This window comes from Ostrea edulis, chromosome 9, assembly GCF_947568905.1.
Source record: "Ostrea edulis chromosome 9, xbOstEdul1.1, whole genome shotgun sequence".
NCBI classification, from domain to species: Eukaryota; Metazoa; Mollusca; class Bivalvia; order Ostreida; family Ostreidae; genus Ostrea; species Ostrea edulis.
This window is the reverse complement of record NC_079172.1, coordinates 61675759-61690819: the sequence shown is the minus strand read 5'-3', so window position 1 is coordinate 61690819 and position 15061 is coordinate 61675759. Positions and strand designations below refer to the sequence as shown.

At 38.0% G+C, this 15061-nt stretch overlaps 1 protein-coding gene across 2 annotated transcripts in view; it reads left to right on the top strand.

Annotated features, from left to right (window-relative positions):
• The first annotated feature begins 9091 nt into the window (after positions 1–9091).
• Positions 9092–15061, top strand: part of LOC125657844 (von Willebrand factor D and EGF domain-containing protein-like) — a 38553-nt gene continuing 32583 nt past the window's right edge. For both annotated transcript variants that reach the window (XM_056149829.1, XM_056149828.1), the window contains exons 1-4: positions 9092–9234; positions 10381–10590; positions 13305–13469; positions 13837–13851. In XM_056149829.1, the coding sequence (XP_056005804.1) occupies positions 9138–9234; positions 10381–10590; positions 13305–13469; positions 13837–13851 (487 nt within the window). In that variant the 5' untranslated portion in view covers positions 9092–9137. The remainder of the gene's footprint in view (positions 9235–10380; positions 10591–13304; positions 13470–13836; positions 13852–15061) is intronic.

Genomic DNA, 15061 nt, shown 5'->3' with positions numbered 1-15061 from the left:
GTAGACAACGGACGCACATAGATAAGAGATACACATTAGATATTGGATATTTGCCAAACAACCTATCATTGGGTCAAATGCTGTCTGACGTGTTTCATACCAATTGTTAGTCCTTTCTTGGCACAGTGATTTCGACTACGGATTACTCCGTTTACCTGATTAAGACATAGGGCTCACGGCGGATGTGACTTGTCGACAGGGGATGCTTACTCCTCCAAGGCACCTGATCCCACCTCTGTATATATATTCAGGGGTCCGTGTTTGCCCAACTTCTAATTTTTTATTCCTTGTATTGTTATCTTCACCTTTCATGTTAACGGCAAACTAACAACTCAACTTTATGACAAACGGTCTGCACGGAACGGAACGAAACGCTTTGGAGGTGTAGTAGCACGCGTCAGGGTCTGTAACCGATTGTTTATGTACTTTCTGGAATTTTACGGATTTCGTCTGTAACCGATTGTTTATGTACTTTCTGGAAATTTACGGATTTCGTACTCTCTGCTCTATAATTTTTGAGGTAAAAGGTGCCTGATATTTCGATTAAAAACAAAATTAAATCACTAAGATTCTCTTCATTTGAACACAACACTGAGGAACTTAAGAAATGAAACTTATAATTCTTTGTTTGATGCATGTATCAAACGAAACATTGGACGGAAAACTACATCAATGCGCGTAGCGCATTGATGAAAAAGTTTTCCGTCCAATGTTTCGTTTGATACATGCATCAAACAAAGAATTATAAGTTTCATTTCTTATCATTTAATTATGTTTTTAAGATAGAAAAACAAATAGTTTCTCCCATCAAAAAGCTTGAATTAACGTTTCTGAAATGGCGCGTAGGAATACATATAGGCAAGAATGAAAACAAAAACAAAACGGCATGGCTGTGCGTTCAGGGCAGGAACAATTACTGTGCAGATTTAAATGGATTATACGCCAAATTAAAGGTGCAATGGTTAAAAGCTGAATTAAATATACAGGAAGATAACAAGCGGTGACTGGATTTATGCTGCATCGTGTTGGAGGAGACGTTGAACACTGGTTGTGTCGTTGGAACGGTGGAATGCAACTCGGCTCCATTTCAATATCGAGGAAAACGTTCAAAACGCACTCGTTGACTGAGCCCCATATAACGCAGTTCAATTTCATTGATATTTACCAGATCAGAAGTCGCCACTTGCTCCGTCATGTTATCGATCTCGTAAAGCAGACGATTCATACCGGGAACTCGTGTAATCTGTCTACTTCTACCAGTAAGTGGTCTACGACATCAAATATTGACTATTCTGCTACGTCATCGCCTATGTATGTTGTTTCTTTAAATTAATTTGTATTTTATTCATATCTTTAGTTGTGCTGAGTTTTGATAGCAATGAAAAACAAAAATGAAACAAATGCATTTCGTTATATATAATGCTTGTGTGGAAAATCCCGTTCTATATAAATAGCGCTAAAATTAGAACGGGGAAGACGCATTCCAGAGAAAAGTAGTCCCGTGTGCTTAGTGCAGATGAACTCCGAACGAAATTTTGACAGAGAAATCAAACGAATTTTTCAACCAATCAGCATCGTTTATAAGTCATCACTTTAAAAGTTATTAAATGATAATAAAATTAAACATGAATTCGAAATTCATTTGGAATACCATTAACGGCTGTACTGCAAATGTAGAGATGAAATACGCACAATGAGGGAAACAGTTTGAGTACTAATTTTAACATTCTTTGTGTCATTTTTGGCTGAATTTAGAAAACCAACCTCTCCTCCTTCAATTACATGTTGTAATAGGAATTTCACAACTCTGAAATAAGTTTAACTTAGTATCAAACTTTCCGTCATTGATCACTTAGAGATACCTTATGTACAGTGGTTTACACTATCTACTAGTTTGACCAATATTTGAATGCTGAGTCCCCTTGCTATTGTGAGTAATGGACGATAATTAGCTGCAATAATGTAGCCCTATCCTATTTTTTTTATTCTGGCGTTTTCGGGATAGGGTTACAATTCCATAGGATTTCCGCAAAGGTGTAAAATAGGATTTCCGCAAAGGTGCAAAATAATTTGATGAATAACCGATAATAAGCTCCGTGTATTAGTCTCAAATGTTGTTTACACTATAAATGGAGAAACAACTTTGTGCTCGGGCATGTCTAATAAAGGTGTTATTCATTAAATATCTTGCTGTGGCCTTCAATTCGACATTTAGATATATCGATGACGTTTTGTCTATTAACAATAAAAATTTTCATTCATATGTCAATTCGATTTATCCCTGTGAACTCGAAATAAAAGATATCACAGAGTCGTCCACTTCTGCTTCATACTCAGATATTTTATTGACTTCAGCTTCTCCATCGTCAACTTCCATTATCTATTTAGCAATATTTCATTATCACCTGCATATGATGTTTATACATGTATATCTCAACTGATTCGATATGCCCCATATCCTTTTTTTTTATTCTGATGTTTTTGGGTTACAATTCCATAGGATTTCCGCAAAGGTGCCAAATAATTTGATGAATAACCGATAAGCTCCGTATACCAACGTTGTGCTCGGGTATGTCTAGTAAAGGTGTTATTCATTAATTATGTACAGCACGCAAAATTTTTCGTCTGCTCTGCCATGCTTGTTATCGTGAGATAAGGTGGATCAACTGAAAAATCTTAATCAGTGCGAAAATGTAGTTACTCGAGGCACTCCGACAAAGAAAGGAAAATCATATGGTTGCACTCTGCTGTTCCTTTTTTAACGTGGTATCAAATTTAAACTTTTTCAATACCGACGAAATATATTTCACCTCCTTACTCGCCAATGATGTAAATACTACCTTATATGGCATATGCAAATAACTTGACAATCGGAAGTTGAAACTTCAGTACATCAAACATGTCGCACAATATGAATCGAGAAATTGGAATATATCGAAATTGTTAAAAACGATAGAATAGAGCCTCTCAAATCGTAAGTTGTAGGTTGTAAATTTATATATTGACTAAAAAACATAGAATATCAATTCATTTACGTAAAGAAAGCCAGCAAATGTTTAGAATGATAAAAAATGTTGTGGGAGTGAATCACATATCCACCATTACAGAGATCTTGACGAGTTGTAGCCCTCTCCCACCAAAAAAAAAATCGGAGAGGGCTACATTATTGCAGCTAGACGATAATCACCGCAACTACGCTGTATACAGTCTGTTATCGCGAGTAATCAGTGATAATCACCGTCAATACGCTGTATACAGTCTTGTTATCACGAGTAATCAGTGATAATCACCGTCAATACGCTGTATACAGTCAGTTACCGCGAGTAATCAGTGATAATCACCGTCAATACGCTGTATACAGTCTTGTTATCGCGAGTAATCAGTGATAATCACCGTCAATACGCTGTATACAGTCTGTTATCGCGAGTAATCAGTGATAATCACCGTCAATACGCTGTATACAGTCTGTTATCGCGAGTAATCAGTGATAATCACCGTAAATATGCTGTATACAGTCAGTTATCGCGAATAATCAGTGATAATCACCGTCAATACGCTGTATACAGTCTTGTTATCACGAGTAATCAGTGATAATCACCGTCAATACGCTGTATACAGTCAGTTACCGCGAGTAATCAGTGATAATCACCGTCAATACGCTGTATACAGTCTTGTTATCGCGAGTAATCAGTGATAATCACCGTCAATACGCTGTATACAGTCAGTTACCGCGAGTAATCAGTGATAATCACAGTCAATACGCTGTATACAGTCTTGTTATCGCGAGTAATCAGTGATAATCACCGTCAATACGCTGTATACAGTCTGTTATCGCGAGTAATCAGTGATAATCACCGTCAATACGCTGTATACAGTCTGTTATCGCGAGTAATCAGTGATAATCACCGTAAATATGCTGTATACAGTCAGTTATCGCGAATAATCAGTGATAATCACCGTCAATACGCTGTATACAGTCTTGTTATCACGAGTAATCAGTGATAATCACCGTCAATACGCTGTATACAGTCAGTTACCGCGAGTAATCAGTGATAATCACAGTCAATACGCTGTATACAGTCTTGTTATCGCGAGTAATCAGTGATAATCACCGTCAATACGCTGTATACAGTCTGTTATCGCGAGTAATCAGTGATAATCACCGTCAATACGCTGTATACAGTCTGTTATCGCGAGTAATCAGTGATAATCACCGTAAATATGCTGTATACAGTCAGTTATCGCGAATAATCAGTGATAATCACCGTCAATACGCTGTATACAGTCAGTTATCGCGATTAATCAGTGATAATCACCGTTAATACGCTGTATACAGTCAGTTATCGCGATGAATCAGTGATAATCACCGTCAATACGCTCTACACAGTCTTGTTCTCGCGAGTAATCAGTGATAATCACCGTCAATACGCTGTATACAGTCAGTTATCGCGAGGAATCAGTGATAATCACCGTCAATACGCTCTACACAGTCTTGTTATCGCGAGTAATCAATGCTAATCACCGTCCATACGCTGTATACAGTCTTGTTATCGCGAGTAATCAGTGCTAATCACCGTCAATACGCTGTATACAGTCTTGTTATCGCGAGTAATCAGTGATAATCACCGTCAATACGCTGTATACAGTCAGTTATCGCGAGTAATCAGTGATAATCACCGTACATACGCTGTATACAGTCAGTTATCGCGATTAATCAGTGATAATCACCGTACATACGCTGTATACAGTCAGTTATCGCGATTAATCAGTGATAATCACCGTACATACGCTGTATACAGTCAGTTATCGCAAGTAATCAGTGATAATCACCGTAAATACGCTGTATACAGTCTGTTATCGCGAGCAATCAGTGATAATCACCGTCAATACACTGTATACAGTCTTGTTATCGCGAGCACCGTAAATACTCTGTATACAGTCTTACTATCGCGAGTAATCAGTGATAATCACCGTCAATACGCTATATACAGTCTTGAAATGGAAAAGAAACAAAGGACGTGTAGAACTCTTGCTTGGTCTTTAAATGTTTCTCTGCTTAGATTTGCAAACAAGAAACTGTTCAATAATCCCAAATAATGTTCCGCTGCTTTGTTTCGTAAACAAAAACTCTTCGATGACAACTGATGAGGCACAGCTTCAAACTGGCAGTTGTTTTCAGCAAGAGGGAGGGGGTGTTCAAAACAACTTGAATTAAATTATTTTCCCAGCAAATCAAAAGCATATTTAAAATTTGTCTATATGATAAAAAGGCATATGGAAAATTGTCTGTTGTTTTTGTTTGATTATGATCTGGTTTAGTTTTCCTTAATTTCTCTTCAATATATGTAAGACTGGTAATATTCTTTACACAAATTCATATTTACTTTGTAAGTATTCTAAATTTGATGAGGTATCGATGTATTTTCATCCTCAACTATACTAACCGTTCAGACATATCTGCGTCTTGGTATCCGATATTGTTGGGTTTTTCCACTGAAAGTAAGTAACACTTTTTATGGGAAGCACTTTATTGTGAATGCAGTATCTATATATATTGTTTCCAAATCAGAGTTATTCAGAGAGATAGTACATTTACATTGTATGTGAAAGTACAATGGTCATGTCCCTATTCCACGTGCTAAATCTTTACCTTTGATATTTAAACACAGAAAATATTTTGTTTAGATTTAGCTGAGTATCTTTAGGATTTCGCGGCTATTTTGCAATATCTTTGAAACATACATACGTTGAAATATAATATTTCTCTCTATGTAGCTTCATATAAATTTTCCTTGCTGTTTTTTTTACTTAATTGAGAAATCAACGGAATAAATTACATTCAGTTCGGTAGGTTGTATTCAATTTACTTAAAACACATATATTTAGATTCCTTTTCTTCATTCGGCTTTTTAAAAAGTTTGTTTGTAGTAAGAAGTGTATACAGATTGAGTTTGATGTGTAAAAATTATATTGCCACTCAAAAAAGACGGCGTACATTAGTAGCTTTAATTGACATCTGGCAGTTCCTTCAGCAATTACGCAGTGAAAACTGCACGTATTTAGGATGAGGGCTGATTAAAAGATAAGTAAGTTATGTAACACACTAAACAACAATCAACTACAGACAAGAGCAGATCTAAGTACCCTGTCTAAAGATACTGATGAAATATAGTATACATTAAATTTGGTTGTAACTGCTTTTATAAAATGGTCTTGTTGGTTTACAGCTCTACCAATGACAAGTGCTTCCAATTTTCAGAGACATTTGCGAATTGCTTTCAGTTTTATATTCTGTGATATAAACCTAAACATTATGAACCATAGATTCCAAAAATTATGCATACTCTCACACAGGTTTTGCCAAATTAAATACAGTGTACCAATGTTTGGAATCTTGATTTTTTTCCACGTGTTACAAAGAAAACCTAGATTTTATGTCATCAGTATTTATTCAAAATTTGATCGCCGGCGGCTAGATACCTCAGTTGGTAGAGCACCTGACTAGAGAACTCAGGGGTCCGGGTTCGAATCCCGGGCTGGTCCGTTGCATTTTCTCCCTTCCTGTTACATTTGGTGCCGTAGACCAGCCCCTGGAACAGACAGGTGAAAATGTCTGCCAGGGGATAAAGATCCTGAGTTGATATCTTCAGGTGTGAAGACATTTAAGGAGGGAGGAGCCGTCAGCCGGGATCGATCGCCGGTGGCCAGATAGCTCAGTTGGTAGAGCACCTGACTAGAGATTCAGGGGGCCCGGGTTTGAATTCCGGTTTGGTAAGTTGCAAATTCTCCCTTCCTGTTATAAATCTGCATAAAATGGTAAATATGGGCCTAGTCAAAACTATTATAAGTATAACTAACACTGAAACACCGACACAATTTTATGCTGATCGTGTAAACATATCGCAACTTCTCGGGTTGTTGATATGATATTGCCTCGTTCTGTGCGCTTCGTTCTGGAAATTCCCATAAACTGACTCAAGACTAAATCACGGAATGAAGAAACGAACAGTCATATTCTGTTTATTCAACGATTAGAAAAACATATTTCTCAGCAAGATCAAAATCAAGCACCGATAAACAACGGTCTTCTTCATATCGTATTAACTGGCTTAGATCTGCCAAAGCGTATCCGCCACCATACTCTCACTTTTGCTATTTCAGTGTACTTTATCGAAAACGAAAGCAGGTTTTTAATTAATTATACGATTTTTACAAATCAAGTAAGATTCAATTATATAGCTTACGGACTTTACCTTACATATGAAACAATATTAAAGGTGCAAGCAGTAATTCTTGGGCAAGCGTTTCGGAGTTTATAGGCAACATTTGTTAATTTGGAAATATAGAATCAGTAGAGCGTTTGCTTCGTAACCGGAAGGTCGTGAGTTTGATCCCCGCACGTGTCATGGCAGCGCCTAACCTAAGACGGAAAATAGGAAGTGATTGTTCCTTCACCATACGTTCGGCATTTAAAAGTGAGAATCACGGGTCTTTCGGATACCCCATTTAGAATACGGAGGTGCCGTGTCGCGGCAGGCGTTGACATGTAAATAACCTTCACTGCTACCGCCCTGAGCACTAATTTGTGGTACTTGATCTGCAGCTGATGACGTCTCAATTGCAGTTAAGAATTCACGAAAACAAATAAATAAACAAAGCTCTCTTGTACACCATACATACACTATCTGTACATTGTATACTATAACTGTACACATGTACATTGATCTATATATAGTATCACTACCTATATTTGACTGGCAATCAAAATTCAGATCTTCTCAAACAGTTACACTTGAGAAGGATCTGACTGCGTTTGAGGTCATGTTATTTAACCTTTCACACTTGACCAATCAAATGACAGTTTTCGCTAACGTGAAAATATTGCTGTTGTATCGGAACTGAGAAGCAATGGAGAAGTGAGGCTTTTTATCGTGCCCAACGCGTACCGTGACACGGGACCAGGTGACTTTCACTTTTAATGCCGCGGGCACTTGTCGTCGGAACTGCCACTTACCAGTTTTACAGGGCTTTGGGTTTGACGTGGCGATGGAGTGAAGAATCGATCCCCGGACCCCCTGTTGCGAAGCGAGCGGCTAAACCACCAGGATACAACAATTGATGTATTTACAAACTACTTGTAGACTGATACACGAACTGGGCTAATATTGTATGCAGTAGATTTGAACACCGGGCCAATTGTTGTTGGCAGTAAATTTGAACTTCAGGCCAATATACAGTAAATTTGAACTCCTGGCCACTAAGCAGTAAATTTGAACTCCGTGCCAATAAGCAGTAAATTTGAACTCCTGGCGACTTAGTAGTAAATTTGAACACCGGGCCAATTGTTAGCAGTAAATTTGAACTCCTGGCCAGTAAGCAGTATATTTGAACTTCGCGCCAAAAAGCAGTAAGGTTGAACTCCGGACCAATAAACAGTAAATTTGAACTCCTGGCCACTAAGCAGTAAATTTGAACTCCGCGCCTATTGTTAGAAGAAAATTTCAACTCCGGGCCAATTGTTAGCAGAAAATTTGAACTCCAGGCCAATAAGCAGTATATTTGAACTCCGTGCCAATAAGCAGTAAATTTGAACTCCGGGTCAATAAGCAGTGAATTTGAACTTCGGGCCAATAAGCAGTAAATTTGAACTCCGCGCCTATTAGTAGCAGTGAAATCAAGATTTGAAAATAAAAAATCGAACTACAATTGACATGCTTTACCGAGTTGGGATTTTCTTGTATATTATATGGGGGAGGGGGTAAGGGTTGTAAATATGATGTGTATGTTATTTGCAGTTTATTTTTATGCAAAGTATGAGATTCAATAAAACTGAAATCAGGCTGAAACCCGACACGCATACGTTTAAAGTTCACTGTGATAATAACTGTAATTCTAATGGTCTACGTTTTAAGAATTTGATTTTTTTTTTCATTTGAAAGCATACTGGTCAATCATCAATTAATTAAATCCAATGCTGAGAAAGGATGGTCGGGGGCTCTTATTTTACGATATGCGATTTACATGGACGGAAATATTACTCATGCTTTTCTCAATCGAAAAAAACACAAGTAATGACAGCAAGTCTATTATGTAATCTGCACACTGCACATGCGCGTCGGCTGCTCTTTAGATCGCAAATGCTATATTTACGCTTCAAAAGAGATTCTCAAACCATGGATTTCTGGTGGTGTCTATTTTTGATGATAACGAGTGTCCCAGTGCGGAGCGATGACGGTAGGGTTTTGTTTTACCTATCGTGGAATCAGCACATTTTTTCCTACATATCATGCATGTATAGCAGTGTTACCTGTATTTCGTATTCATTTTTGATAAAAGCATGTCGTGATGATGACTTTCTCATACAGTACAATTTCGTGCATATTATCGAGGCTATGCATGTCCACTCTTCTAAAGAGAATGTTTAATGCATTCCGTATTTTTCACAGTTATAGAACAGCATTGTATATCATGCGTATAAAACCGTGCTTTGAAAATCAAACATGCAGTATGAGTAATTTGATAACATTTATCGATCACGGCTTTTTTCTTTCTCTCCAAACTTTCTATTTTAATTCAAGCGACGCGGCTTCTGCTGTTTGTTTTGCGTTTCTCGTTTTGAGTTGGCACTAAAGGGTAACAACTACTACACAGTAAATAGTATACCGAAATCTGAATCATCTAACGATTGTACGATAATAAAATCAAGCAGTACATTGTACATTGCATTACAAGAAAACGTCTCAGTATTTTGAATTTTTGTTCCAGCACATTTCCGCTCTGTTTCACACAACCTCTTCACGTGTTTCCAAGATAAATTCATGTGATTATACACAGAACACGGAACAGAGTAAGGAATTTGTCTGCCTCCCACTAATTAGTAGAACTCCTCCATAATGATAAATAGGTCATAGATCAAAATTATAAATGATGAACACGAACAAAATAACACAGTAATCGTTACCTCCTGCGTTAAAATCATACTATATTTGTAAACAGGCTAACCGTTCGTGGAATAAAATGGTACATAAAAGCATATTACGCACTACCAAAACAAAACTATCTAGAACATATAAACATTAATGTTTTACCATACAATAATTGGGAATAGTTCATCAGAGAGACTATACTCACAGAACTAGGTGATCATTTGTTTCCCATGCCCACAGCATGTTTCTCTTGTCCTAAACCACTTATATATGTAATTTCATATATATATATATATATATATATCTGTGTGTGTTTTTTATTTTGTTGCCTTTGGGGTGTTTTGTTTTAACAATCTATATGTTGTATTTTTGAAATAGGTAAGTGATTTAGATAGATTAATTAAAACGTATTGTAAAATGAAAAATCAATACTTGTTCCATTCTCTGTGAACAGAACCCGTGGATCCCTGCACCACGGCCCACGTTCTCGATAAGATGGATCTCAGGTTTAAAGATAATATCGCCCCCAACGCCTCCATGCTGTTGTGTGATCGCTTCCGGTTGGGAAGTGGGACATGGGTGAGGGCAGACGGACAGGACCTGCTTCAAACAGAACCAAAACCACACGAAACGTGCGGAACTCGATATCCGATCTGGATGAAAGGTAGAGATATGAAAATATCTACATTTCAAATGTTTTTAACATTGCTATCATTACAAATTCTAATGATAGTTACATCCTAATGAATGCGCTACAGGTGTGAACTATCTTGGTAAATATAGTATGTCTATTTTAACGGCTGGGAATCCGACAAAAATAACAAAAGCCCCATGGGCCACATCGCTCACCTGAGTCACCTTGACCCATATGTAAAGATTTTCCCTATATACAGGTATTCGCAGGTAATACTTTGATCCCTATTGTGAGCCCAACCTACTCCCGGATTCATGATTTTTACAAACTTGAATCTGCACCATGTCAGGAAACTTTCATGTAAATGTAAACTTTTCTGGCCCAGTGATTTTTCATAAGAAGATTTTTAATGATTTTCCCTATGTATTTGTATGTACAATTTTGATCCCCTACTGTGGCCCCATCTTATCCCCGGGGACCATGATTTTTGCAAACTTGAATCTGCACAATGTCAGGAAGCTTTCGTGCAAATGTAATCTTCTTTGGCCCTATGGTTCTTACGAGAGAAGATTTTTAAAGATTTTTTGTTTTTATTATTTATGAGTTTCACAAATTTGAATCTGTGCTATGTCAGGAAGCTTTTACGTAAATCTCAGCTTTTCTTGCTCAGTGGTTCTTGAGAAGAATATTTAAAAAAGACTTTCCCTATATATTTGTATGTTAAACGTTGATCCCCTAATATTGCCTCATCTTACCCATGGAAGCCATGATTTTAACAAACTTGAATCTGCACTATGTTAAGAAGCATTCATTTAAATGTCCACTTTCCTGGCCCAGTGGCTTTGAGAAGATTTTCCCTATATATTTGTATGTAAAACTTTGATCCCATATTGCGGCCCCATCCTACTCTCATGGGCCATGATTTTAACAAACCTGAATCTACGCTTTGTCAAGAAGCTTTCATGTAAATCTAAGCTTTTCTGGCTCAGTGGTTCTTGAGAAGATTTTTAAATGACCCAACCCTATTTTTGCATTTTTGTGATTATCTCCCTTTGAAAGAAGCATGGCCCTTCATTTGAATAAAATTGAAAGCGCTTCACCCAAGGATTTTTTTTTTTTGGCCAAGTTTGGTTATAATTGGCCTTGTGGTTCTGAAGAAGTCGAAATGTAAAAAGTTTACAGACAGATAGACAGACGGACAGAGACATACAGACAGACGACGGACAACAGACGATCAGAAAAGCTCACTTGAGCTTTTAGCTCAGGTGAGCTTAAAATAGAATGTATGCATTAGAATAGTGATAAATTTCATTTTTGAAAATACATGAGGCTATGAACTGCAACATTTCACACAGGTACGTCATACCCTCACACGTCATACTCTCACACGTCATACCCTCACACGTCATACCCTCACACTGGCACGTCATACCCTCACACTGGCACGTCATACCCTCACACTGGCACGTCATACTCTCACACGTCATACCCTCACACTGGCACATCATACTCTCACACGTCATACCCTCACACTGGCACGTCATACCCTCACACCAGCACGTCATACCCTCACACGTCATACTCTCACACTGGCACGTCATACCCTCACACGGCATACCCTCAAACCAGCACGTCATACCCTCACACCAGCACGTCATACCCTCACACCGGCACGTCATACCCTTACACGTCATACCCTCACACGACATACTCTCACACTGGCACGTCATACCCTCACACCAGCACGCCATACCCTCACAGTGGCACGTCATACCCTCACACCAGCACGCCATACCCTCACAGTGGCACGTCATACCCTCACACGTCATACCCTCACACCGGCACGTCATACCCTCACACCGGCACGCCATACCCTCACAGTGACACGTCATACCCTCACATGGCATACTCTCACACTGGCACGTCATACCCTTACATGTCATACCCAATCGGATCACGCGCTCGTCATTTTCTGTAACCGGTAAGAAGACTCGGACGTGGATCGGCGCAAGAATTGCATCAAATCGATGCATTTCTTCGCCAGAAGCGCGCCCGTGGTTGAGTGTTAAAAGGCCAGAACCGAATCCCTGAATAATATGTTATTTATATTTTCACCACAGATTCACTTTTGGTATCATTAACGTCTTATTCACTCTAATACATAACATGTAAGTGGAAATTGATAGTGGTGCAATACCTTAGATGTGTATAATATCTTAGATGCATTTGAAAGTTCACGTTTCATAGTGTAGCGTACGACTGTGACGTCAAAGTTACGTTTATGTATACGTAGCAACCAACTCTGATGGCGTCGATCCACATACGAGGTTCATTTGCGGTTACGGAAATAGCTGAGTAGTTACGATTGACGTCATACCCCCACATCGACACGTCATACCCTCACACCGGCACGTCATACCCTCACACGTCATACCCTTACACCGGCACGTCATACCCTCACACGTCATACCCTCACATCGGCACGTCATACCCTCACAATGACACGTCATACTCTCACACCGGCACGTCATACCCTCATGTATTTTCAAAAATGAAATGATTTCAAGATGTAAATTACATGTATTCCAAATGAAGTAATACATGTATTGTCGAATATTAGATTTATACCTTAAAATTTTAAAAACTTCGTATCTTATTTTATCTTCACACAGGATTTGTACCTGAAAACGAAAGAAATATTTGATTGGTTGAGTTATAGATATAATTTTTGTTTTAATCCGCAGAACCTCTGCCCGATACTATTGGTAACCTGATAGAGACGGACGCTTGTGTTGTGGGCCTCAAAGGAACATGTACAAAAACACTTCCTATCAAGATTAAGAAATGTGTGGGATACAATGTCTATTTCCTGACCCCGCCCACTTCCTGTTCCAAAGCTTATTGTTTCCGTGAGTATTACGTCCAATCGTGTTTCTCGTTTGTTACGATTGGCGGGGGGGGGGGGGTGAAATACATGTATAGTTTGCTCTGCAACCCCCCCCCCCCCAAATGGTTCCAATGATATGTCCTGTCATAATCCATCAATCTTAAAAGATCTGCAATTATTGGCATTTTTAAAGAATTTATTTTGTATATCGTAATAAACTGCTGATCTGTATGTATGATCTGAATTTTGATTAAGTAATAGTTTTAAACAAATAATTTTAATTACAGCTGATTTCTTCAATTGTTTTTATTTTCTTCACTTTTAAGCACTGTACTGTAAAATAACTGGGGGGAAATGATTTTCACATTTTATAATTTTCGTATTTCCAGAATATGCTGCAAAAGGTATGTGAAACTATTTTGTACTCTGTGATTTCCCGCTCCTGCTAGCTATAGAGCGGTTGTAGAATGAACATTTAACGCTGACTAGTTGTTTTATTGTATGAAGTTTCAACTCCTGTTCTATGCAACGATTTGGGTGTATAAACTCAAATTATATTAGTTACATATGTAACTCTTTTGTCATGTCCATGTAAAACAAACACTTTCTCCTGCATTAGATAATAAGATATTTGGATTGAGTCATAGTTTTGGTTTGAATCGTTTTATAGCAAATCTGAGGAACTATCCTACTTTCTAGGTTACCTGAGTTACTTGGGTGACCTATTTTGAAATTGCTCTACAATTGAAGACTTAATTTCTTCTTAATAACTACCATTCCAGTTCTTGTCAAATTTTGTATGGACATCTTTGGGACGATGAAGGGGGGCATAACTTGGGAATTTCAGGACTCTTGCACCCAGAGGGCCTTAGGTGGGACAAAAGTGATGTAGAGCAGGAGGGCCTCTACCAAAATTGTAAATTTCATGATTCCAGTGTAGAGGTTCTGACTGCAGGGTGAGGCCAAACTTGGCATGTTGTGTTTATGTGTAAACATTTAAAAGACATCTTCTTTAAAGATATTGATACTAAATTGAAATTAAATGGTTTAGAAGAAGGTGCTAAAATTGTCAATTTCATGATCCAGATGACAGGGGTTTTGGTTCTAGGGTGGGCTAGCATTGTGATAGATATTATTGTAAACGTTTTTAATTTGTCATATGAAAGACTTCTTCATCCTTGCTGATACTGTATGAAAACTCAGCGCATATCTAGGAAAAACAGAAAAGGATGTACCAAAATTGTGAATTTCACAACCACATGATATTGACCGTAAGGCGGGTCCCAAAATAGTTATATAGTTTTAATATAACATATATAAAGTGTTTCATCGGTATGGACAATTAGGGGAGGGGATATTTGTGTTTTAAGAACACATCTTGTTTTATACTGCTGCTGAATATTAGAATCTACATGTAGCTTAGATATGCAGAACGGGTAAATTATTCAAATGCCATACATGTAGCCCTTGGAGCTATTCATACTTTTAACCAATACTCAGGTGACCGATAGGGCCCGTGAGCCATTTGGTTTGAATTGCAATCCACCTACTCTTATCAAAAAAGTGAAAATAACGAACAGTTATCAATCTCATAATCCTTGTAAAAATTAAGAG